The 27,604-nt window shown below is 41.2% G+C and overlaps 1 protein-coding gene across 1 annotated transcript in view; it reads right to left on the reverse strand.

The window, feature by feature from the left end:
* Window positions 1–27,604, reverse strand: part of FYB2 (FYN binding protein 2) — a 106,290-nt gene that overhangs the window by 56,288 nt on the left and 22,398 nt on the right. Inside the window, 2 exon segments of the mRNA XM_080654170.1 lie at window positions 1,297–1,458; window positions 4,608–5,352. Coding sequence (XP_080510296.1) covers window positions 1,297–1,458; window positions 4,608–5,352 — 907 coding nt within the window.

The following is a 27,604-nucleotide window of genomic DNA, read 5'->3' on the forward strand; positions in this document are numbered from 1 at the left end:
ATGCTTGAAATAATGATACATTGCACTTATTGAGCTCTTACTGGTGTGACAATAACTATGAAGTCTCTCCATGCCTCATCTCATTAATGTATCCTCACAATAATCTATATGGTGAGTGTTATTATCATCCCCATGTACAGGCAAGGACAATGAGGCTCAGGGAGTAACATGCCCAAACTTAAACAGCTGTTGTGTGTGCTTGTGTGTAGGGAGGGGGCTGCAATTTACAAAGACCATTTTATTATAAAAGACTTAGTACTTTGTTTTATGTCCTTTCACAACCTTCTTCCCTTTCAGACAGATGGTTTGAGCCCTAAATTATTTGTCGTCCAGACTTCGCTGATATGGAGGTGGCCGTATTCTTAACGTATAATGCTAAGAGCCCCGTTTCTCTATATAGAATTCTCTTTTAGGATGAGACCTAAGATGCCTTATAGCAGTGGTTCTCCAAGTGTGGCCCCTGGAGCAGCAGCATCAGCAGCCCCAGAGAACTTGTTAAAAAGGTAAATCTTCAAGCCTCCAACCCAGACCAACTGAGTCAGAAACTCTCGGATGGGGCCCAGAAGTGTGTTTTAACAGGTCTCTCGGTGATTCAGATGCACACGAAAATTTGAGAACCACTGTGTTCAAGAAATTTAACCATGAAGTTGCCCAGAGCAGTCAAACGAACTAGAAATAGCTTGTTTAGTTCCCCGTCTGCTGGCACTCATGGTCACAGGAAAGCATGTTAGCACAGTCCTCCCTACTGCCCCCCCCCCGCCCCACCCCTCAGAGAAATGGCTTCCCAGGTGTCTCAGTCCTGGAAGAGACCAGTGGGGGTGGGCGGGAGCCCTTCAGTGAATTACTGCAGGCAGATCGCAGAGGCCTGAGGGACCTCCATCATGACCGCAGGTCAAGTTCACACTGACTGCCTCCCTTTCACTGCCTCCCCCTCCTCTACTGCACAGGCTGTGTTGACAACACAGACTTTGTGGGAAACACAGAGGTAGGTGCTCTGCCTCCCTGCCCTGCTCCTTTTCATTTTCTTCCTCTTGGACAGATTCCCAGTGATCAAATGCAAGGCTCTCAAGGGAAGCAGGCTGGCTCAGGAGCGATAAGGGGCCAATTCCCGCAGGTTTGTCATTTCCCGGGCAAGCTGCCACAGCCTCTGCGTGAGAATAAGCAGTGATGGATGTCCAGCCCTGGAGAAGCAGTTCAGCATTGTCACCAGGAGCTCATGGGGAAAGGGAGGTGGCTGGGGGATACTGGCCGACTATGTGGTGGTGGTGGGGTTGTGAGGGCTGTGCATTTCCTTACCTTCCCCGGGAGTCTTGGGAACTGTAGCTGTCCACCTCAGGAAGGCCCGGAGGCTCACTCCTGGAGGCTTTGGTGGCTTCACGGGAGGAGGACCCAGGGACTCCACAGAAGGCAGTGGTTTCGTTTTGGGAAGCTGGAGATGCTTGACATCTGGCTCTTTTTCTGAGCACAAAAAGCCACAATGTAGGTTATTAATTGTTTCCATTTTATAGCCTGTTGGGAGAAACTGACGAGTTGCCTTGTCTCATTCTCATTCCCCCCAAATCTATACTCCACCCAGTTGCCAGAGTGTCCAGATCGAAACACGGCCCTGATCTTGTCACCATCCTGCTGCCCAGAGGATGAAGTGCAATTTCCTCAGCATGCCCTTTGTTGGCTCCCTTGTCTGGCATTTAAACAGCACACGGCCCCAGTTGACATTTCCAGGTTATTTTCTTACCAGATTTTATTATCCTACTTCCCTGACCTGAAGCCCAAACATCTTTCACTCACATCATTGGCTTCTCAGTTCCCAGACTGGATTTTAAAAGCCTTCAAAAGCTTTCGTATATCCAAGATTTTGTGTATGCTGTTCCTGGTTCCTAGAATTCTGTTCTCTTATTTCTCTCATGCCAAATTTCAACTTTTCCTTTAAGGCCCTGCTCCAATGACACCTCCTCTAAGAAGCTTTTCTTGATTGCTCCCAGAAATCAAGGAATCTGTTTTATATCCCCATAACACACATTTAACACCTCTCTAGCAGTGTTGTGGCTTATTAGAGGGACTGGTTTAACTTCTCACTGAGTGTAGGCTCCGGTGGGCAGGGGCTAGTCCACATTGACCTTTCTTCAGCACCAAGCACAGGGCCCAATTCAGAGGAAATGGACAATAACTGAAAGGATTCTTCAGGCACTTATGATGGGCAATAACATGGGTGCTATAAAGAGGAGTCAGAACTGATCTCTGATTTCCAGGGCTCATAGCCTAACAGGCTTCAAGGCTGACTTTGGTGGTACCTAGGCACCTGTGAATTTTGTGTCCTGGAATTTGGCAGGATAATCCTAGTTTTGCATATTTTATCCTTCTGCACTAATAAGCCAAACTCAACAGAAATTCCAATATTATAGATGAAAATCATATCGGCTTCTCCGGAAAATAATGCAAACTCTTATATTAACCAAGCACTTTGATTTTTGGTTTACATAAAGTAGGGGTTGATTACATGGTACAACTAACGGAGTCGGCTAGTGTTTCCCAAATATACCAGTGAGACTCTCAAAGCCCTGCTGTCCTCTGCAAGCAGGAGGGGCTTCGTTCTTGCCCTCCCAGCAGGGCCAAAGTTTCTCTCTTCTGAGGCTATAAGTCCCAATGTCAGTAATTTTAGTCTTTATAAAATTAAAGGACATGACAGTGAAAGCAAATGATCACTTGCTTATTGGGCCCCTAATTATTCCCAGGCAGTGTGCTCAGTGGTTTACATGGGTTATCTTTTTTAATCCTCATAACAGTTCTACCAGGTAGGTAATCAATCCATCCTTCCTCCTTCCCTCCCACATAACCCTCCTCCCATTCATCCCCTCTTCCTTCCCATCTATTCATCAGTAATTAATTGTCTACTATATTCCAGGCATAGTTCTAGGGGCCAGGGGTAGAGCTGAACAAGAATAAGAGCAGACACAGTTCTACTCTCAGGAATTTTCCTTCTAGTAGGACGAGAATGATGATAAACATGTAAACAAACAAACAAACAAGATAATTTCATTCTAATAGGATGAGAGTGATGATAAACATGTAAACAAACAAGATTTGTTAGTTCTATAAAGGAAATAAAAAGAGGAGGATATAAAAGAGTGCAAATCTTGGTGGTGAGCAAGTGGTCTTTAGATAGGGAGGCTAAAAAAGATTTATCCAGAAGTGTTATTTGACTTTGACCTCCATGAACCTAGTATATAAAAGTTTAAAAGAAAAAGAGTTTTTTTTTAGGAAGAGGCAATAGCAACAGTAAAGGTCCCGAGTCACAACAAAGTCTGTTGAAGGAACAGCAAGAAATCCAGTGTGTTGACTATGGGCTAGTGAGCCAGGGGAAGAGGCAGGAGGTAAGTCAGAGACATAAACAGGGATCAAAAGAAGCAGGGCCATGAAATGAGTAGTAATTTAGATGCTATTCTAAGTTCAAAGAGATTAGAAGCAGGCAATTCATCCACCCACCTCATCAGTCCATTTCAGTCATTCAATAAATATGCTTTGAGAACCACTGAACCTGGCACCTTATCCTTCTAGATTCTGGGGATATGGTGGTAAACACAGTTCTTAATCACATGTAACTTGTATTTTACTAGGATAAACCAATACATAATATACTAAGTAGGGAGAAGTGATATGACGAAAATCAAAGCAATGTAAGAAGATAGTGATGGGGTGCCATAGCTATTTTAGATAGAATGAGCCACAAGATCCACTCACAGAAGGTGACACTGAGCAGAGACTTTGATGAAATGTTTGAGTCAGATATCAGAGACCTGGGGGAAGAGTGTTCCAGGCAGAGGAATCAGCAAGTGCAAAGGCCCTGGGGTATAACCAACTTGATATATCTAAGGGACAACATGAAGGCCAATGTGATGAGAGAGGAGAAGGTAAGAAAGGTAGGCAAAGACCAGATCACATGAACACTGTAAAATGGATGGAGTTGAATTTGAGCAGGAGCTTGATGTGATACGACTTATGGTATAGAGGATCACTGTGCCTGCTAGGGAGAGAGCAGAATATAAGAGAGCAAAGTGTGAAAGCAGGAAGATGAGTTGGACCATTGCAGTGGTCCAGGCGAGAGATGACTGTAGTGTGGACACGGGCAGAGGGCAGAAGTGGAGGGATACAGAACATATTTTAGTAATAGAACCAAGAGCTTGCTGATGGATTAGATGCAAAGAATGAAGGGAGAGAGGAACAGAGCATGACTCCTATGTTTTGGGCGTGAGCAACCAAGAGGACGTTGTCCTGTTTACTAAGACAGGAAAGACTGGGGATGAATCTGATTTGTAGGAGAGCAGATCAGGCTCTATGAAGTTAAGCAGATTGCCCAAGTTCATGCATCTTGTAAGAAGTAGAACTAGGATTCAAATCCAAGTTTGCTCAAACTGTCTCTCAATATAATTCCAGGAGATTAATCACTTTGCCCAAACCTGAAATTACAATTTTGCAGATGCTCCTATAATACCTGCGTTTAGAGCAAAGATTGCTGAGGTCACATATGTGACCTTCTCAAGTTCCCCAGCTTTAAGTTGGAAGAATGAAGTGAGCTCTCCCCCCACAACTGTGGGGATTAGATTTCTCACCTGGGGCCTGGCTGGCAAGCTCACTCTCATAGATAGGCTGGCAGGTGCTCCCTGTTGGGCTCCTCTCAGGACTGGCCTTTTCTAGGCTCTTCCTTCCATGTTGAGAAGGTAGAAACGTGGGATCTTCTGAGGTGACATGTGATTTTCGTTGGGCTATCAAGTGCCTCTGGGAAGGAAGAGTCTGGGAGCCTTTTATTTCCAGCTTTGACCTGGGCTCCTCTGGAGTAGTGAGCCCTGTGCTTTTCTGATCTTCCGGATGGAGAGCCCCACTTCCACAATCGGCAAGGCAAAGGGCTGATGACATGTCACTTTTCTGAGATGAAACCTTCTCCCAGTTCCGGAGCTTGTCTCTGAAGGTTCTGGCCACCTCTTTCTTCTTATCAGTTACCTTAGCATTTGACCAATTCACATCTAAAGGCAGAGAAGCCGTCTGTGAATTTTCTGCAGAATGAGTAGACCTTCTTGGAGGTCCCGAGGAATTAGAACATTTCTGAATATCACTCCTTGGTGCCAACTTCATTTTCTGGGGTTCAAGAGACTGGGGTTTACCACTGGAACAACATGGTGGGGGCTGATTGTGGTTGGATGAGAAGGGTTTCCCATTGGCCCAAATCCTCGTTGACTGTGTGCTTCCAATGTCACCCTTTGGAGAAACACCTGCTAGGGATTTAATAGGTCCTGGAAGGGATGGCACATCAAGCTTTTGAAATTTAGCTTGGAGCTCTTTGAAGTTTCTTAATCTTTCCTAAAGCATAAAAGAAAATAGAAAAGTCTCATTATTTTAGGAAACAAGCAGCACAATTAGCTGACTACACTGTGCGTGCCAAGGGCTGTAAGTGCCCATATAATACCGTTGCTCACCCATTGAGCAAGATCATCCTCCTATTGTCTATGTAGGATGGAATGAAAACAACTGTATCCTCTTTGAAACACTTTGGATATGTTTAATTTCTTCACAACATATAAAAACCACTTATAATGGAGATAGTATTAACAATTGCTGATAAATCTCTTGATACAAACTTTTGATCACATTGTTGTGAATGACTAGAACTCTCTTCATCTTTCAAAACTGGAGCTGTACACTCACTAAATGACAATTCCCTGTCTCCTCACACAGCTCCCCAGCTCCAGGCAACAAGGCTTCTACTTTCTGTCTGTAAATTTATCTACTCCAGGTGTCTCATATACTGGTAAGTGAATTATATCTAGTCTTTTTGTGACTGTTATTTCACTTAACATATTATGCTTAAGGTTCATCCATGTTATAGCACATGACAACAATTACTTCCTTTTTGAGGCTGAATAATATTAATTGCATGTATATAACACATTTTGTTTATCCATTCATCCATTGATGGGCACTTGGGTTGCTTCCACCTTTTAATTATTGTAAATAATGCTATGAACATGGGTGTACAAAATATCTCTTTGAGTCCCTGTTTTCAATTCTTTGGGTTATACCCAGAAGTGCATTTGCTGTATCATTTCATTTTTAATTTTTTTTTAAGGAACCACCACACCTTTTTCCACAGTAGCTGCATCATTCCTAACTAGAACATTGTTCTAATTTTTCTATATCCTTGCAACATTTATTGACTATATATTTTTTATTTTTTATAGTATTCATCCTAACAGGTGTGAGGTGATTAGTGGTAATATTTTTAAAAATATGTAGTGATGGTTATTTTTAGGTCTTCACTATCTGAAGCCACATGAACTACAATGTTAATGTTTGGTAAATTTTAGTCTGTATAGGAATGATTAGGAAATAGAATTATGGATTGATTACCTCTAAGCCAAGGTCCTGTAAAAAAGTCATTGGTTCAGGAGGAAGCAAATCTAATTATATCTGGCTCATTCTTTTCTCAAGAAATGTTCAATAAGTGTTTACTATATGGGTGAAATATTGTTTTAGACAGTCAAAGCTTCTTTAATATTACATTACAATATCAAGGATAGGTGGAAAATAAGCAAATACATATTAAAATATTAGATACAAGTACTATGTGGAGAATTAAATAGTTGATGCGACAAAGAGTGACTGTGTATCCAGTCACTGATTTTCAGAGTTACCATAGAAAAGTCACTTTTTAAAAATTCTGAGTTCAATCACTTATCAAATCAGGAGGTGGTCTGGGTGATCTCCAAGGCCTGTGCCAGCATTATATTTTGTTTTCATTTAAATGAGAAATAGATGTGATACATTCTGTTATTATTCATCACCCATCAATGGGAAGTCAGGGTTGAGGATATAAGAGGCAAATTGAGTGAAGATGGGGTGGAAGATGGCCAAAGGAGAATTCCAGTTAAAAACATGTTCCATTTTCCTGGCCCCAAAGCTAGTCAGTGGCGACATCCTACTGATCTTAAAGAAGTCCATGAGCCTACACTTTCTTCATACGAATGCCACTGCCTTTGAGTCCTCCTCACTTATTAAAATGACTTCTCTCTGCTTTTACTTTGGGCCCCTCCAATCCACCATTTACTTAGTTGTTAGACAAATCTGATTAAAAATACAAATCTCATCATGTACATCACAATTTTAAATCCTTCAACTTGGCTTCCTCAGAGTTTTCAAATATAGCTCAAGCTCTTTTGCTTAGCATATAAGGCCCTTCCTAATCCCAACTCTGTAAACTTTCTGATATCACATTGGGCCCATCTCAGGCATACTTTCTTTCTTCAGGCCTTCCTGAATTACTTACATTTTCCCAAACTTATTTTGCTCTTTCATATCTCTGTACCTTTAAATGTGCTGTTTCATCTGCCTGGAATATTCATCTTTCCTTCAATTTCTTGAACTAGCAAATTCTTGCTTCAAAATTCAACTCATGTCACATCAAAATACCAACTGGTTTCTTACTATGTGCTAGGCATTAGGGTTACAGAAATGAATATGACATTCCCTGAATCTGGATACCAAAACCAGATATAAGGACACAATAAGAGAAGAAAATTATAGGCCAATATCCCTGATGAACATAGATGCAAAATTTTTCAACAAAATATTCGCAAGACAAATTCAACACTATGATCAAGTGGGATTTATTCCCAGGATGTAAGAGTGGTTCAATATCCAAAAGTATATCAATGTGGTACACATTAACAAAATGAAGATTAAAATCATATGATTATCTCAACAGGTATAGAGAAAGCATTTGACATATCCATATATGATAAAAACTTTCAACAAAGTGAATATAGAAGGAACAGACCTCAACATAATAAAGGCCATATATAACAAACCCACAGCTCACATCATACTTAATGGTGAAAAGCTAAGAGCTTTTTTTCTAAGATCAGAACAACACAAGGATGTCCACTTTCATCAGTTTTATTAAACATAGTATTGGAAGTCCTAGCCAGAGTGATAAGGCAAGAAAAATAAATAAAAGGCATGAAAATTGGGAAGAAAGAAGTAAAACTGTCTTTAGTTGCAGATGACATAATATTAAATATAGAAAAGCCAAGCCCTGGCTGAGTAGCTTAATTGGTTAGAGCATCATCCTGATTCATCAAGGTTGTGAGTTTGATCCCTGGTCAGGGCACATACAAGAATCAACCAATAAATGCATAACTAAGTGAAACAACAAATCAATGTGTCTCTCTCTCTCTCTCTCTCTCTCTCTCTCTCTCTCTCTTCTTCCCTCTCTGTTTCTAAAGAACTCAATAAATAACAAATTTAATTAGAGCTTAACATCAAAAGAAGAATTTTAGGAAGCCCAAAGATTCCACCAAAAACTGTAAGAACTAATAAACAAATTCAGTAAAGGTGCAGGATACCAAATCAACATACAAAAATCTGTTGTGCTTTTATACACTAATAACAAATTAACAGAAAGAGAAATTACAAAAAAAATCCCATTGACAATTGCGTAAAAAAATAAATACCTAGTAATAGTAATAAATTTAACCAAGGAGGTAAAAGAGCTGTATCTGAAAACTATAGGACACTGATGAAAAAAAATGAAGATGACGGAAAGATATGGAAATATATTCTGTGTTCCTGGATTAGAAGAAATTTAACATTGTTAAAATGTCCATATTACCTGAAGCAATCTACACATTCAATGTGATCCCTATAAAAATTTTAATGGTATTATTCACAGAAATAGAACAAATATTTTTTAAATTGTGTGGAGCCACAGAAGACTCCAAATAGCCAAAAAAAAAAAAAAAAAAAAAGTCTTGAGAAAGAAAAACAAAACTAAAGGCACCTGATTTAAAACCATATTACAAAATTAGAGTAATCAAAACAGCATGGTATTGTTATTTAAAAAGACACATAAATTAATGGAAAATACTAGAGAACTTAGAAATAAATCTACCCATATAAAGTCAATTAATTTACAACAAAAGAACCAAGAATAAACAATGGGGGAAAGGACAGTCTCTTCCATAAATGGTGTTGTTATAACTGGACAGCCACATGCAAAAGAATGAAAGTGGACTTCTATCTTACACAATACATAAAAATCAACTCAAAATGGAATAAATACTTGAATGTAAGACCTGAAATCATAATACTCCTAGAAGAAAACACAGGCAGTAAGCTCTTAACATTAGTTTTGGCAATGTCTTTTTGGATCTGACTCCAAAAGCAAAGGCAACAAAATAAAGAATAAACTACATCAAGCTAAAAAAATTTCTGAACATCAAATGAAAATATCAACAAAATGAAAAGGCAACCCACAGAATGGGAGAAAATAGTCACAGATCATATATCTGATAAGGGGTTAATATCCAAAATATATAAAAACTCATACAACTCAATAGCAAACAAAAAATTCAATTTAGAAATGGGCAGATTTAAACAGATTTTTCCAAAAAAGACATACTGATGGACAACAGGTACATGAAAAAGCACTCAAAATTACTAATCATCAGAGAAATGCAGATCAAAACCACAATTAGATATCACCTCACATCTGTTAGAATGGCTATTATAAAAAAGATAAGAAATAACAAGTGTTGGAGAAGATGTAGAGAAAAGGGAACTCTTGTTGACTGTTGGTGGGAACCTAAACTGGTATAACCACTATGGACAACAGTATGCAGGTTCCTAAAAAAATTAATAGAACTACCATATGATCTAGCAATTCCACTTCTGAGTATTTAAAGAAAACAAAAAAATAACTCAAAAAGATAGATGCGCCCCCATGTTCACTGCAGCATCTATATGTATGAAAGCCTAAGCAACCAACCAGCCGACCGGCAGGTAGCTATGACACACACTGACCACCAGGGGGCAGACGCTCAACACAGGTGCTCCTAAGGGACAACTTTGAATGCCCTCTCACACTCCAGGACCCCTCGGGGGATGTCAGACTGCTGATTTTGGCCTAATCCCTGCAGGCCAGGCCGAGGGACCCCACCAGTGCACAAATCCATGCACCAGGCCTCTTGTTGTTTATAATAGCCAAGATATGGAAACAGCTGCACTTCTTGGACTGTGTGTTTTCTATCATTATTTTATCAAATAGATTTTCAATTTCTTGCTTTCTCTTCTCCTTCCAGCATATGATATGAATGTTGGCACGCTTGAAGTTGTCTCAAAGGCTTCTTACACTATCTTCATTTTTTTAGATTCTTTTTTCTGTTTACTGTTCTGTTTTTTTGCTTTCTTATATTCCAAATTGCTGATTTGATTCCTGGCTTTACTTTCTATAGATTATTCATCATTTGATTCCCTGTAAATTATTATAATTTTAGTTAGTGTAGCATTCCTTTCTTACTGGTTTTATTTTATGATTTTTATGCCCTTTTTAAAATGTTGTTAAAGTTCTTACTAAGTTCATACAGCATCCATAGAACCACTATTTTGAACTCTGCATCTAGTAAATTGCTTGTCTCCATTTTGTTTAGTTCTTTTTCTGGAGTTTCTTTCTGTTCTTTAATTTGGGACATGCTTCTTTGTCTCCACACTTTGGCAGTCTCCCTTTGTTTGTTTCTATGTACTAGGTAGAGCTGTGATGTCTCCTGTATCCTGAGCTTTGTACAATGGCCTTATATAGTAGGTGTTGTGTTGGGTCCAGCTGCACAGCCTCCCTGATCACCCAAGCTGGACACTCTAGGTGTGCCCCCTCACCCCCCACATGGCCTGAGTTCACCCAAAGAAGCCGGCACCAAGGCATATCATAATTAAAATGCCAAAGGTTAAAGACAAAGACCAGAATCTTAAAAACAACAAGGGAGCTCCCATAAGACTATCAGCTGATTTCTCAACAGAAACTTTACAGACCAGAAGGGAGTGGCAAGAAATATTCAAAGCAATGAAAATCAAGGACTTACAACCAAGAGTACTCTACCTCGAAAAGCTATCATTTAGAATTGAAGGACATATAAAGAGTTTCCAGATAAGAAAAAGCTAAAGGAATTCATCACCACCAAACCAGTATTAGGGTCTACATCAAGAAGGAATAGTCATGGGGATGTAAAGTACAGCATAGGGAATATAGTCAATAATATTCTAATAACTATGTATAGTGTCAGATGGGTACAAGACTTATCTGATCACTTTGTAAGTTATTTTTTTTTTATTTTTTTTTTTCAAATTTTTATTAAGGTATTATATGTGTACATATCTTACCATTGCCCCCCACCCCCACCCCACTCCCATACATGCCCTCACCCCCCAATGTTTTGCATCCATTGGTTACTCTTATATACATGCATATAAGTCCTTCAGTTGATCTCTTATTTCCCCCACCTCTCCCTAACCTTACCACTGTAATTTGACAGTCTGTTTGATGCTTTACTGCCTCTGTAACTATCTTTTTGTTCATCAGTTTATAATGTTTTTCATTATCCCCAAATGAGTGGGATCATGTGGTATTTTTCTTTCATTGACTGGCTTATTTCACTTAGCATAATGTTCTCTAATTCCATCCAAGTGCCTACAAATGGTAGTAATTCCTTCTTTTTTACGGCAGCATAGTATTCCATTGTGTAGATGTACCATAGTTTTCTGATCCAGTCATCTGCTGACGGGCACCTAGGCTGTTTCCAAATCTTAGCTATTGTAAATTGTGCTGCTATGAACATAGGGGTGCATATATCCTTTCTGATTGGTGTTTCTGGTTTCTTAGGATATATTCCTAGGAGTGGGATTACTGGGTCAAATGGGAGTTCCATTTTCAGTTTTTTGAGGAAACTCCATACTGTTCTCCACAGTGGCTGCACCAGTCTGCATTCCCACCAGCAGTGCACGAGGGTTCCTTTTTCTCCGCATCCTCGCCAACACTTGTCATTTGTTGATTTGTTGATGATAGCCATTCTGACAGGTGTGAGATGGTATCGCATTGTTGTTTTGATTTGCATCTCTCGGATAATTAGTGACTTTGAGCATGTTTTCATGTGTCTCTTGGCCTTCCTTCTGTCTTCTTTCGAAAAGCTTCTATTTAGGTCCGTTGCCCATTTTTTTATTGGATCATTTATCTTCCTTTTATTAAGTTGTATAAGCTGCCTGTAGATGTTGGAAATTAAACCTTTATCAGTGATACCATTTGCAAATATGTTCTCCCATACAGTGGGGTTTCTTGTTGTTTTGTTGATGGTTTCTTTTGCTGTGCAAAAGCTTTTTATTTTGATGTAGTCCCATTTGTTTATTTTCTGTTTGGCTTCCATTGCCCTAGGGGCAGTATCACTGAAAAAGTTCTTTTGGCATATGTCTGAGATTTTGCTGCCTGTGGATTCCTCTAGTATTTTTATGGTTTCCCGTCTTATATTTAAGTCCTGTACCCATTTTGAGTTTATTTTCGTGTATGGTGTAAGTTGGTGATCTAGTTTCATTTTTTTGCATGTATCTGTCCAATTTTCCCAACACCATTTATTAAAGAGACTGTCTTGACTCCATTGTATGCTCATGCCTCCTTTGTCAAATATTAAATGCGCATATTGGTTTGGGTCGATATCTGGATTCTCTATTCTGTTCCATTGATCTATATGTCTGTTCTTGTGCCAGTACCAGGCTGTTTTGATGACAGTGGCTTTGTAATACAGCTTGAAATCTGGTATTGAGATCCCTCCTACTTTATTCTTCTTTCTCAGGATTGCTGTGGCTATTCGGGGTCTTTTTTTATTCCAGATGAATTTTTGGAGAGTTCTTTCTAGGTCTGTGAAATACGCCGTTGGTATTTTAATGGGGAGTGCATTGAATCTATAGATTGCTTTGGGTAGTATGGACATTTTAATGATGTTGATTCTACCAATCCATGAACATGGTATGTTCTTCCATCTGTTTACATCTTCCTCTATCTCTTTTTTCAGTGTCCTGTAGTTTTCCGCATATAGGTCTTTTACCTCCTTGGTTAGGTTTATTCCTAAGTATCTTAATTTTTTTGGTGCGATGGAAAATGGGATTGCTTTTTTAGTCTCTCTTTCTGTAAGTTCATTGTTGGTGTATAGAAATGCCATAGATTTCTTGGTGTTAATTTTGTATCCTGCTACATTGCCGAATTCATTTATTAAGTCTGTTAGTTTTTTGATGGAGTCTTTCGGGTTTTTTATGTACAATATCATGTCATCTGCAAATAAGGACAGCTTTACTTCTTCTTTTCCAATTTGGATGCCTTTTATTTCTTCTTCTTGTCTAATTGCAGAGGCTAATACTTCCAGTACTATGTCAAACAGGAGTGGTGAGAGTGGGCATCCCTGTCTTGTTCCTGTTCTTAGGGGGAATGGTTTTAGTTTTTGCCCATTGAGTATGATGTTAGCTGTGGGTTTATCATATATAGCTTTTATGATGTTGAGGTATGATCCTTCTATTCCCACCTTGTTGAGAGTTTTTATCAAGAAAGGGTGTTGGATTTTGTCAAATGCTTTTTCTGCATCAATTGATATGACTATGTGATTTTTATCTCTCAATTTGTTTATGTGATGTATCACATTTATTGATTTGCGGATATTGAACCATCCTTGCATTCCTGGGATAAACCCTACTTGGTCATGGTGTATGATCTTTCTGATGTACTGCTGGATCCTATTTGCTAGAATTTTGTTGAGGATTTTGGCATCTACATTCATGAGGGATATTGGCCTGTAATTCTCTTTCATTGTGTTGTCTTTATCTGGTTTTGGTATTAGGGTGACGCTGGCTTCATAGAAGGAGGTTGGAAGTGTTCCTTCCTCTTGAATTTTTTGGAATAGTCTGAGGAGGATAGGTTTTAGTTCTTCCTTGAATGTTTGGTAGAACTCTCCTGTGAAGCCGTCTGGCCCCGGGCTTTTGTTTGCCGGAAGCTCTTTGATGACTGCTTCAATTTCTTCCATAGTTACTGGCATGTTGAGCTGTTTAGATTCTTCCTGATTGAGTTTTGGAAGGTTATATTTTTCTAGGAATATGTCCATTTCCTCCAGGTTGTCCAGTTTGTTGGAATAGAGTTGTTCGTAGTATTTTTTAACAATCCTTTGTATTTCGGCGGGATCTGTTGTTATTTCACCTCTTTCATTTCTGATCTTGTTTATTTGGGTCCTCTCCCTTTGCTTCTTGGTGAGCCTGGCTAGAGGTTCATCAATCTTGTTTATCCTTTCAAAGAACCAGCTCTTGGTTTTGTTGATCTTTTGTATTGTTTCTTTGGTCTCTATGTCATTTATCTGTGCTCTGATCTTTATTATTTCCTTCCTTCTGCTTACACTGGGCTTTTCTTGTTGCTCTTTTTCTAACTCTTTGAGTTGTTGGGTTAGGTAATTTATTACCCCTGTTTCTTGTTTTTTGCAGTAGGCTTGTAGAGCTATGAACTTCCCTCTCAAGACTGCTTTCGCTGTGTCCCATAGATTTTGGATTGTAGTGTTTTCATTGTCATTTGTTGTCATGATGTTTTTTATTTCTTCTTTGATCTCTCTGGTAACCCAGTCATGGTTTAATAGCATGCTGTTTAGTCTCCATGTGTTTGATTTCTTTGGGTTGTTTTTATTGTAGTTGATTTCCAGTTTTATGCCACTGTGGTCTGAGAAGATGCTTGATATGATTTCTATCTTCTTGAATTTGAAGAGACTTTGCCTATGTCCCAACATATGGTCTATCTTTGAAAATGACCCATGTGCGCTTGAGAAGAATGTATATTCTGTGGCTTTGGGGTGAAATGTTCTGAAGATGTCAATTAATTCCATCTGGTCTAGTGAGTCATTTAGGATTGATGTTTCTTTGCTGATGTTTTGTTTAGAGGATTTGTCCAATGGTGATAGTGGGGTATTAAAGTCTCCTACTATGATTGTATTGCTGTCAATGTCTTTCTTGATATCCTCCAGGAGTTTTTTTATGTATTTGGGTGCTCCTGTATTGGGTGCATATATGTTTACCAGAGTTATTTCTTCTTGTTGGATTGCTCCCTTTAGTATTATGAAATGGCCTTCCTTATCTCTTGTTATGTCCTTCAGTTTGAGATCTAATTTGTCATAAATAAGTATTGCTACCCCAGCTTTTTTTTCAGTTCCATTTGCCTGGAAAACCTTTTTCCATCCCTTCACCCTCAGTCTGTGTGCGTCTTTTTTTCTGAGGTGGGTTTCTTGTAGACAGCAGATATATGGGTCGTGTTTTCTTATCCAATCTGTTACCCTATGTCTTTTGATTGGGGCATTTAATCCATTTACATTTAAAGTTATTATTGATAGGTACTTATTTGTCGCCATTCCTATTCTTTACCCCTGTGTTACTTCTTCACTTCCTGTTTCTTTCTTTCTTTCTTTCTTTTTTTTTTTTTTTTACAGCAGACCCTTTAGCATTTCTTGCATTGCTGGTTTGGTGGTAATAAATTCCCTTAGTCCTTTTTTGTCTGTGAAGCTCCTGATTTCACCTTCAATTTTGATTGACAGCCTTGCTGGGTACAGTATTCTTGGATTCAGCCCCTTCCTTTGCATGACTTTGTATATTTCATTCCATTCCCTTCTGGCCTGATGAGTTTCTGTTGAGAAATCAGTTGCTAGTCTGATGGGGGTTCCTTTGTATGTAACTTTCTGTCTCTCTCTTGCTGCTTTTAAGATTCTTACTTTGTCGTTGGTGTTTGCCAATTTAATTATAATGTGCCTTGGCGTCGGTCTTTTGGGGTTCATTTTGCTTGGGACTCTGTGAGCTTCTTGGATTTGTGTGGGTTTTTTCTTCCCTATATCTGGGAAATTTTCTGTCATTATTTCTTCAAAGAGGTTTTCTATTCCTTGCTCAGCTTCCTTTCCTTCTGGAACCCCTATTATGCGGATGTTGTTTTGTTTCGTGTTGTCCCAAAGTTCCCTTAGACTCTCCTCCTGCCTTTTAATTTTTTTTTCTAGAAGTTGCTTTTCTTGGGTATTTTTTTCCATCTTGTCTTCTAGCTCACTGATGCGGTCCTCTGCTTCTTCTAGTCTACTCTTGATGCTTTCTATTGAGTTCTTTACAGCAGCGATGTCATTTTTCATTTCTTCTTGGTTCTTCTTCATTTCCTCTTGGTTCTTGCTCATATTGTCGAATTTGTCTTCCATTCTTTTCAGCCACCTTATGACCATTTCTCTGAATTCTTTTTCTGGAAGGTTGCTTGCCTCCATTTCGTTTACTTCCTTTTCTGGTGATGCCTGCTTTTCTTTCATATGCGGGCTGCTTCTTTGTCTCCCCATGGTCTCTCTTCTCTGGGTGTCTGGTTATGTAGTTCTCTCTCTCCTGGGTTGATTTAAAGGCACAAAATACAGCACTACCAGGTACAACTCACAAGGCACTGAACAGGAATGTATTCACGATATTAATAACCTCCAATAAAGGTGACCACCAGAGAAAGGCAAATTAGGTGATAGGAGAGAAAGAAGAAGAGGAAAAAAGAAAGAAAGAAAGAAAAAAAGAAAAAAGGAGTGTGAAAATGAAATTGGGAAAAGGGAAAGTAAAGAGAAAAAAAAAAAAGTAAGAGAGACAAGAAATTGACTAAGAGAGAAAGGGGAACAGACTATATATATTGGGGATAAAACTCCAATAGAACAATCACTAATCCCAGCAAATGCCAGCAACAAGTGCCTGGGGATTAGTACAAACTACAACACCAACTAATATGGAGTGAGGCAAGGGAAAGCTGAAGCACAAAACAAACAAAAAAATAAACAAAAGAAGAATAAGCAAAACAATCTCACAAAAAAAGCATAAAAATTGGATATAATCTACATTCAAGCAAACAACAACAAAAGGACAGAGATAAGGACAAGTTTATGGATAACTCAGACAGCGAAGGGAGAGGTGTATGTGGACTTGGAGCAGGGGATTGGAGATTAGATATGTAAGTAGGGTGAAATTTTAACAAGGGGTAAACAGAAAGAATAGGGAAAATCTAAAGCAGTAAAAGGGTAAGACAAACAGGACACTGAAAAGGGGGAGGTTAGGAAGAGAGTGATGGCCTAAAGGTAGAGTTGAGATAGAGTAAAATGATGATAAAGGAAAGATAAAAAATAGAATGTAGAACCCTAATCCCAAAATAAAATGAAGAGAAAATAAAATGACACTTAAAAAAAAAAAAAAAAAAAGATAAAATAGCAGTAGTAATAATACGGATTGAAAATAAAAATGTAATCATTAAAAAGGTAAAATCAAGTGATGAAAAAAGAAAAAAAGGTTTCTTGATTAAAAGATGCAAAAAATGAAAATTAAAAAAAAATAAAAAAATAAAAAAAATAAAAGGTAAAAATAAAATGTGGAGTAGTGAAGGTCATTCACTTCCTCTGTTTTTCTGTTTGGCACGCCTGTTTCTCAGTCCAGACAGTATTGCAGTTCCCTGCGATCCACTGCTCTTCGGTGTTGTAAGCCAGTCCTGATTTTAAGCAGGCGGTGTGTCTTAATTTCTCGTATTCCTTTATTTTTGATTACACAAGAGTCAATTTGTGATTCAGCCCCTGGGTGGCAGTGTTTCTGGATTGACTTCCGGGTCTATCTATGGCCTCTCTAGGCAGTGTTAGAGCCTTCTTTCCCTGTGGCACTCGCCACGGGCCTGTGGGAGTGGTCTGCCTCAGAGCTGACTCTCTGATGGTCACTCCCCGCTCCGATCCCCAGGTTCCAGAAAAACAACCTTCCCCTGCAGTCTCCCAGGGTGTCCCCAACTGGGTGATCCTATGTATTGGGCTTAGTAATCAGAAGCAAGGATTTGAAGAGGAAAAAGCCCAAGTGTGCGAACTCCGGGACTGCGAGTAAGCCCAGGCACCCAGGGAGCGCACGGGCTGCGCGTAAGTCTGGACTGCCTGAAATTCTTAGGGTGTCCCTGCACTTCAGATCAAAATGGGTTGCTTTTTAGAGTGCCCTTCTCTTAGCAGCTCTGAGGACCCCTTTCCACAGTCACAGATCACGCCAGCCCCTACAGCCACGGATTTTTCTAGGCACAGACTTCCCTGGTCCTCCAGCTCCCGCAAAACGCGCGTTCCTCTCTCCCGCCGGGACCAGAGACCTCACCTTATCCCAGGCGAAATCTGACCTTTCCGTGGTGGAGTGTAGAGCTTCTCTGAACCCGTGTGCTTGCGCCAGTTGGGGAGCGTTGTTCTGGGGCTTGCAGCTGTTCCTGGGGTGCCGCAGTTGTGGATTCTCAGGCTTCAGATAAGCTCCACTTTCCGGATCAAGATGGCGCAGACTCCGCGTCCAAGCCCGCAGCTCTGGGAGGGGACCCAGCCGCAGTTCGTGCTGCCAGGTCAGGGGAACCCCGTTCAGCAGTCCCCCACTTCCTTCTGGAATTCAGCTGTCTCCCAACCAGCCAACAAACACTCCTTGCGCGACCCTCAGCTGTTCTTTCTTTCTGCTCCGGGACAAGGCTCGGAACACGTCTGTCTATTCCGCCGCCATTATTCCCTCTCCACTTTGTAAGTTATATAATGTCTAATCACTAGGGTGTACACATGAAACTAATATAATACTGTATTTTTAACTGTAATTGAAAAATAAAAATTACTTTTTTAAAAAGGCAGTCTCCTGTCTTCTCCTGTCTTAGGATATCCCAATTATGTTTCACTGTTTTCCCTTTTTGTACATGAAAAACAAGGAGATGCTTTAGGCTTGCCTGCTCAAAAACATAGTGAATAATTTAGACCTGAAGGCCAACAGCTGGACTCTGTGGCAAAGGGACCCCACCCTGAGTGCCATGAAGCTACAGCTATGCTAATGCAGATATTGAAAAATTAGTTTCAGGTTTTGACTGTATTTGTTCCTCATGTTGTAAAGGCTTTGTGGGAATAACATACCCAACATTTGTCTGTGTGTAGACTAACTTATGAAATTTTAATATTGTCTCCACCTAATGTCGCTATTTCTAAATGTAACATTTTAAATCTGGCAACCTTGCATTCCCTGAACTAATAAGTCTGATCTTGATTGTATTTAACTCACATACCCAGTATTAATCCTGAGTTGACTCAAAGGAAAATCCTTTGGAAACACTGAAATAATCTGGTTTTCAAATGGTTCATATCTTAAATCTTTAGAAGGATATTATCAAGTTGGATACCAATCCCTCTGAGGTTAAGGTCTCTGAAGCTAAGCCACTCCTACAGGCTAAATCTGCTCAAACAAACGGAATTATTCATTCTGACCAGAGCTGGTATATTAGCAAAGCTCAAAACAGCCAATATTGATACAAACAGCAGATACGCCTTTGGACTTGCTCATGAGTTTGGAATGCTGTGGAAACAGAGGTATTTTTAACCTCATCTGGAAAACCAATAAAACATAGCACTTATGTAAAAAGCCTATTAGATGCGATTTGATTCCCAAAAGCTGTAGTTATTATAAAGATTCCTGGACACATGAAAGATGATTCAAAATTAGCAGAAGGAAATGCAATGTCAGATCAAGTTGCAAAATTGCTGTGACACAAAAGCCAAAGCCACAATTAATAGCTTCAGTGTCTTCCAAACTGACCTTAGAGAAATTAGTATAAAAAAGACAGCAACGAGCTTCCTTAACTGAAATGCAAAAATATGTCTGGGAGTTGGCCATAAATACCATTAAGGATTGGGTCTCTGGTGTGGACTACATAAGAGACAGTTTTATCAGAAGCAATTCGAGAAAGTTTTGACTGTTCCTTTTCATGAGTTAACTCATTAGGACACTGATAAATGATTCAAAGGGGCCATCAGTATTTCTGGAACCCCCTCTTCAAAAACTGCCTGAAACATATACAAGAATTGCCTTGTTTGTCACAAACATAATTCTGGAAAACCTTTACATAGCTCAATGGGACATTTTACCATACCTTCTGGACCTTGGGAAATACTGTATAGCAACTTAATTTTATTCAATGACCTCAAGTTTCTGGATGCAGAAATGATGTGCACGTTTTCTCACTGGGCTGAAGCTTTCCCATGTAGAAAAACAACTACTCAAGCAGTAGCAAAAATACTTTTAGAACCCTCCTTGGGGTCTTCCCCTAGAACTGCACAGTGACAGCAGAACTCATTTCACAGGACAAATACTAAAACATGTTTGTGAAATTTGGCTATTACAGCATTTTCATTGTACCTGCCACCCCTCGTTTTCTGGGTTGGTAGAAGGGACAAATCCTATCTAATAAAAGAGTAATTTGCAAATTGATTGTCACTCCAACACACAAGATGGCTGCCCTCATGTGGTCAAAGATGGCTGCCCCCATGTGGACACAAAATGGCCACCACAAGATGGCCAGCAGGGGAGGGCAGTTGGGAAAGACCAGGCCTGCAGGGGAAGGCAGTTAGGGGTGACCAGGCCAGCAGAGGAGGAAAGTTGGGAGTGACCGGGCCTGCAGGGAAGGGCAGTTGGGGGGGACCAGGCCTGCAGGGGAGGGCAGTTAGGGGTGACCGGGTTGGCAGGGGAGGGCAGTTGAGGGGGGACCAGACCTGCAGGGGAGGGCAGTTGGGGGGGACCAAGCTGGCAGGGGAGGGCAGTTAGGGACAATCGGGCTGGCAGGGGAGCAGTTAGGCATCAATCAGGCTGGCAGGGGAGTGGTTAGGGGGTGATCAGGCTGGCAGGCAGAAGCGGTTAGGGGCAATCAGGAAGGCAGGCAGGCGAGCAGTTGGGAGCCGCAGTCCTGGATTATGAGAGGGGTCCCAGATTGGAGAGGGTGCAGGCTTAGCTGAGGGACACCCCTCCCCCATGCACGAATTTCGTGCACCGGGCCTCTAGTGAAATAATAAAAACTCACTGGCAAAATTTACTGAGTGTCTTAACATATCCTGGCTAAACACTCTATCAATTACACTAATGAATTTACGTTCCACTCCTTTTGGACAACATAACTTGTCTCCATTTGAGATAATTACTGGCAGACCTATGAAATTGATTTCCTGTCAGAAGGATTCAATATTAGTAAAAGGAGATATAAAGCCATACTGTAAAATTCTTATCTAGAATGTTTGAAACATAACACCAAGTTGGTAGAGGAATCCTTCAATAACAATAAAATAGATGGACTAATGAACTAAAACGTGATCTCTGATCTCCGACCAGAAGGCTTTGTATACTGGGAAACACATCTACACAAAGACTCTAGCCCAGAAGGAAAGGGAGATATTGGATTTTGTTGACAGATCCTTGGCTGCTAAAAGGTGTGGACTCATAAAATCATATTTCTCATTTAAAAAGGGTGGATCACCTCAAACAAAGATCCCAAGACAACCCTAGAATGTTAAGTAAATAATTTTATATTTCTGCTTATTCCTTTTTGTTATTCTTTTAATAGAAATGTTTTTACTCAATGGGCTTCTACTTTTGCTTAACATAAAAGCCAAAGTAATTGTTGAGTTTATGGTCAAATACCAATGTCTAATACTTCAGGTTTAGTTTGGTGGATCCTCCCTCTCCCCACCAAAGGGACTGATCAAAAAACCTTATAAAAATTTATTATAGCCTGGCTGGTGTGGCTCAGTAGTTGAGTGTCCACCCATGAACCAAGAGGTCACTGGTTTGATTTTGGTCAGGGCACATGCCTGGTTTTTTGGTTCCATCCCCAGTAGGAAGTCTGTGAGAGGTAGCTGTCAATGATTCTCTCTTATCATTGATCTCTCTCTCTCTCCCTTCCTTTCTGAAATCAATTTAAAAAAATTTAAAAATCTTTAGAAATATTTGATTACGGAAAAACAAAATCAAAGTTCAACTTCAAGTTCAGCTGATATTACATGAAAAACACCTGACAAATGCCCAGCCAGTATGGGTCAGTTGGATGAAGAGTCATCCCATACTCCAGAAGGTTGTGGGTTTGATTCCCAGTTAGGGCACATACCCAGGTTGCAGGTTCAATCCCCAGTTGGGGCACGTATGGGAGGCAACCACTCAATGTATCTCTCTTACATCGATGTTTTCTCTCTCTCTGCACACACATACTCTCTAGAAGACAAAAATACATGACAAATGGTCTATTAACCATACCATGGAAACAACTGCTCATGGTTTCTCCTTTTCCTATAATGCTACTATTCACATGGCCTTAAGGACAGCAAATAGTGAGAATCCTGGCAAAACCACCAGACAACTGGACAATATGCACAAATTTGGGATGGATTCGTATGGTTAACTCCTGGATAGTGACATTTAAGCTCTTCAGCTTCTTTATGTTGCAAACAACCATCCATGTAATTCTGTTATAACCTTAAAAAGTTCTCATTGGTTGGAGACAGACTGAAAAAGACGTGGGATTTATTGGGCAATCCTGGTGAAACACAAAAGCTATATGGTATAGACCTCTGGCCTTGGCCACCCCCAGGTTGGATAGGGAGATGCACTATTTGATATCCATGGGTTCAAGGAAGCATTCACCCTTTAATCTCCTCTACTGTTTGATCTATGATGTTTTCTGAGAGAAAAATCCTGATCAGAAGGGGGAAATGAGGAAAGAAGAAAGACAGGGAATATATGAAATGGACTCACTTTAACCAAGCTGCTAAACGTATAACATGAAGGGTGAGACAGGAGGACAGACTCTATTCTTTTTCTAACTAGCCTGGAAGCTGGAACTTTTTGAACTTTCCATTCTTTTGTCAATGCCTGGATATACATCTGGACGTCCAGGTATCTTTCTAATTACTCCCTGAAGGACTCATATGTCTAGGCCACGTGATTACCTCCTGAAGGTAATCAGGTATACTTTCGCATGACATCCATTATCCATACGACCAGACCTCCTAGCATGCATCATCCTGACTGCCAGTCATCTGATTGATAATCATCCTGGACCAAAACTAGAGTTAAGATGGCATGATGGTAATTCTCAAGAATACTTTCTGCTGTAAGAACTTTTAACTTTTCTTTCTTCTTTGAAACACTTCCGGTTTTTTGCCAGCTAACTCTAAGACCCTTAAATAAATCTCTATCATTTATTTCTAGCAAAGCTTCCAGACTCTTATTGAGTTCATTTGACAAGTTGTTTGGGGGATTAAATTAATATGTACACATAAAGTACTTAGGAGACATAATAAGTACTTATTAAATTTTAGCTCTTGTTATTATTGGTGATTGTTGAGGCCATAGGACTGGATGGGGAATGTGTGGTGAGATCAGAGCCATGAGACAATAGCAGAGGCCAATAAAAAAAGTTTGAGAAGAAACAAAGAGGTCTGAGGTTAATCAGGGGAGAAAGAAAAAGGGTGGGCGGTATTAATGAGGAATAAGTGCCTGGCAGTGGCAAGTCCAGCTGAGAAGTTCTGTAAGATAAAATAGAATTGGACAAGATGGAAACCTTTTCATGAACATTGCAAAAGAATGTCATGGAAGACACAAAACTGCAGTGGGCTCCAGAGTGAATGAAAGGTGAGGGGATAAAAAAAGTGACTGTAATTTTTCTTTTAGGAAGCTGTCGTGACAAAGGAAGGAGAGAGGAGTAATTAGGAGGAAATTTAGGGTTAACCAGAAGTTTTATTTTTTTTTTTCAGGTAGGAGAGATTTGAGCATGTTTATAGGTTGATGGGAAAGAACCTATGGAGAGACTAAAAGGGGGAAAATGATTAATGCAGCAAAGTCCCACAGGGGATAAGGAAGAGAGGTTGGGGGTAATGAATAAAAGTGGAAGCACTGGCCTTGAACAAGGGGATGGGCATGTTGTCCAGTAAACCCACCACGCAGTTGTGTGTGGTGGCCTTCAGTGTGTTCCCATATTACTTTGTGCTTATTTCTGTCATCTCTTTAATCACTGTCTATTGGTCTATTTTGTGACAAAGCCTGTTGTGTCTTGGACAGTCTCCCTATAGACCTCCACGAGGCTGTTCTCTTACCTACGCCAGGTTTATGTTTGGTCTCCTTACCAGAGATTCTAGTTGCCTATCCAAATTCCATTTCCCTCCCTTGTTTAGTCACAAACTCTTATAATGTTTGGGGCAGCAATGTGTCTAGATGCCAACTAAATTTCCCAGCCTCACTTCCAGAGAGCAGTGACCATCAATACGTTAGCAGAAGTCACTAGGTTCATTTGCTAGAAAAGCTCAGCGGAATATACCCTGGAATATAGAGGAAAGAGCTGGAGGTCTATATTAGTTTCCTAGTGTTTCTGTAGCAAGTTACCGCAAATTCAGAAAAGCCTAAAAGCTGAAATAGAGATATTAATTATCTGACATCTCTGGGGGTCGGAGTCCCCAATGGGAGCACTTGAGATCTTGCTTCCTGGCATGTGTCATCAGTTTGGCTCAAATAAACTCATGGGGGAAAAGGAGGAGGTCTCACTGGTCTAAAATCAAGGTGACAGTAGGGCTGTGATCCTTCTGAAAGTTCTAGAGGAAAATCCTTTTCCTTCCCTGTCCAGCTTCTGAGGCTACTTCATTTTTTGGCTTGTAGTCACACATATTCCAGCCTCTGCTTCCACTGTCACATCTCCTCTGCTCTCCCCGCACCACGCATTCCTCTTTCCCTTGTAAGGACCCTTGTGATCCTATTGGACTCACCTAGATAATCTGGGGCATTCTCTGCATCTCAGGACCCTTAACTTAATCACACTTGCACAGTCCCTTCTGCCTTGTAAGGTAACATATGCACAAGTTCCAGGGACATCTTCAGGGGCCATTATTCTGCTTACCAGTAAGTCCAACAGGTAAAGGCACATCCTAGGGATGGTGGAGAGGAGAGTGGAAGAAACCTGGGTTCCCGATAGATTCATCTATTGCCCTACTTCCAGAGTTCTTATGTAGGAAAACAATAGAACTTTTTAACTTAAGCTATTATTTTGGGAGGTGGAGGTGGGAATCTATTTCTAGAAGCTACATGCAATTTCTAAAGGATACATCTTTCATGACCACTCTGTATAAAACAGCAACTCCCCTGCTCTCTTCCTACCTCACACTGGGAGCAGACTGGCTCCCTTCACACTTTCTAGTGAACCTTCCTCAACACAGGCTGGGAATGTCAGAACTGCATTTCCCAGGCACTCTTTCATCTAGAATTCTGCCAAGCAGAGGTAGCTGTGGGAGGCGTGGGAAATGAGCACAGGAGGGTGTGGCCAATCAGGGGAGGAGCCAATCTTCTGGGGAGCAGCTGAGGCAGACATTCCCATGCTGTGCACTGGGCAGATCAGGGGTTCCCACTGGGGCAATACCATTTGGATGCTGGATTTTCCCCTGAGCTAGAGCATTAAAGCTAATCCCCAGCCCCTCTGGAAATTCTTGAAATAACCTATTATAAATCCCTTTTTTCTTTTTCTCCAAATGACAGCAAGAGGTTTGTTTGTCTACAACACAAAACACTGAACAATACATCCTGGTTTGCTTTCCCTCATGGTACCTATCAGCACTGATCACACTATCTATCTCCCTCCCACAGAATGTGAGCTCCTTCAGGACAGTTACCTGAGTCAGGATGTGTTCACTGATGTAGCACAGCACTTAGGAGTATATTTGGCTCATAGTGGGTACTCAATAAAAAATTGGTAAATGGATGAACCCTTGCTTTACAAGTCTTTCAGCATCCCTTTAAGATAGGTACAACATTTTACTTGTGCTACTTTCAGTACTAGCCTCTGTTTGATGAATGAATCAGCATGCCAAACATTTAGAAAAAGAAGTAGGTTCACATAATTGGTGAACTGTAACTACATAATTAACGCCCCCACCCCAAGGGTATCTTAGAATACACACAGAAACAAATTATCTAATTGTTATAATGACTGATGATAACCCCAACATAGACTTCTGACCTGGGCTGGGCAAGCTGCAAATACCTCACAGGGGAAGCAAAGGTCAGAATGATTCCAGAGATATTGTGGAAACAACCTAAGATAAAAGAGAGTAGTGTCCTCTAAACAGAAGAGGGTTATCTCTTTGATATGGAAATTAACCAATAAGGTAGCAACCAGCCAAGAGAAACAAAAGACATTGCTATTTCAGAAGAATAGGGAGACCAGTGTGAAAGTTACAAGTCTAAATTCCAGTTCTTTAAATGTAGTAGTATTATATATACACTAGTGATCTGTGCATGAAATTTGTGCACATTAAAAGGGAATTAGAGGAAATATTTTAATATTGCTATTTGCCCTTTCTCTATAATAGAAATGTCAGAGATGAAAGAAAATTAGTAAAATGTATATGAAAATATTCCTTTTGTCAGAGTCTGGGGCGTGCCATGGGACCCAGAGTCAAGTCTCTGCCCACCCGCACATGCCTCAAAACCACATGAGACCTAGATCAGGCCAGCCCGACCCCCATTGGGTGAGATCCAGACCCAGCCGGCCCCAACCCATCAAGCCCCGCTGGGCAGAGGGTGTAGCCTCAGGTCCCCTGGCCCGGTGCTGGGTGGGGGTGCAGCCTCAGGTCTCCCAGCCCAGCGCTGGGTAGGGGACACAACTTCATGTCCTCTGTCAAGCCCCGACAGGTGGGGGGGGGCACAGTCTCAGGGCCCCTCTTAAGTTCCGCTGGGTGGAGGGTACAGCCTCAGGTCCCCCAGAACACCCTCAGCTCCCCCGGCCTGGTCCTGTGGCAGGGGGCATGGCCTCAGGTCCCCCAGTGCAGCACTGGGGTGGGAGGCATGGCCTGAGGTCCCCTGGCCCGGTGTCAGGGTGGGGGGTGCGGCCTGAGGTCCCCCAGCCTGGCATCGGGGTGGGAGATGCGGCCTGAGGTCCACCGGCCTGGCACTGGGCAGGGGGGCGTGGCCTCAGGTCCCCTGTCAAGCCCCACAGGGCGGGGGTATGGCCTGAGGTTCCCAGCCCCGGCCCAGTGCCACACAGCCTCAGGTCCCTGCTGATTGCTCCTTAAGGCTCATTATGGGAACTTGGCCTCCACTGTGGGAGCAGCCATCTTGTGTTATGGAAACCCCGCCTCTGCTGTGGGCGCCGCCATCTTTGTGATGGTCAATTTGCATATTCCCTCTTTATTAGATAGGATGGATGTATTTAGCCAAACTAAGAGGGAAAGACTTCATCAAACAGAGGCTTCTCATTTAATATTTATTTTACAGGAACCTAAAGAATAATAATAATCTACACTAATAAAAGAGAAACATGCAAACTGACAGTACCTCCGCTATGCCCGCAAGCCACGCCCACCAGCCAATCAGGAGTGAGTATGCAAATTAACCCAATCAAGATGGCTGTGGCCACAGAGTGAGCAGGAGGCTTGGGTTTCCCCGGCAATGGAGGAAGCCAAGCTTCCCACCCGCTCTGGCCGGTCCTGGCCTCTGCTCAAGGCTACAAAGTTTCAATTATAGAAGATAAATAAATCCCAACAAAAATGGCAGCAGCCAGAGAGTTGGAGAGAGCAGGAGGCTTGGGTTGCCCCTGGTGATGGAAGAAGCCAAGCTTCCTGGCCAGCCCCTGGCCTCTGCCCAAGGCTACAAAGTTTCAATTATGGAAGATAAATAAATCCCAGATACCAGGGCCTCCACTTGGGTCACCGGGGCGGGGGGGGTGTGTGTGGCCAGCCTGCAAACCACCACAGGCCCCTTGCCCAGGTCACCACATGCCCCAAGGGAACCCCCACTCTGATCCAGGACACCCTTCAGGGCAAACCAGCCAGCCTCCACCCGTGCACCAGGCCTCTATCCTATCTAAAGGGTAATATGCAAATTGACTGTCATTCCATCACACAAGATGGCTGCCCCCATGTGGACACAAGATGGCTGCTACAAGATG

The sequence above is a fragment of the Plecotus auritus genome, assembly GCF_963455305.1.
Source record: "Plecotus auritus genome assembly, chromosome: 2".
NCBI classification, from domain to species: Eukaryota; Metazoa; Chordata; class Mammalia; order Chiroptera; family Vespertilionidae; genus Plecotus; species Plecotus auritus.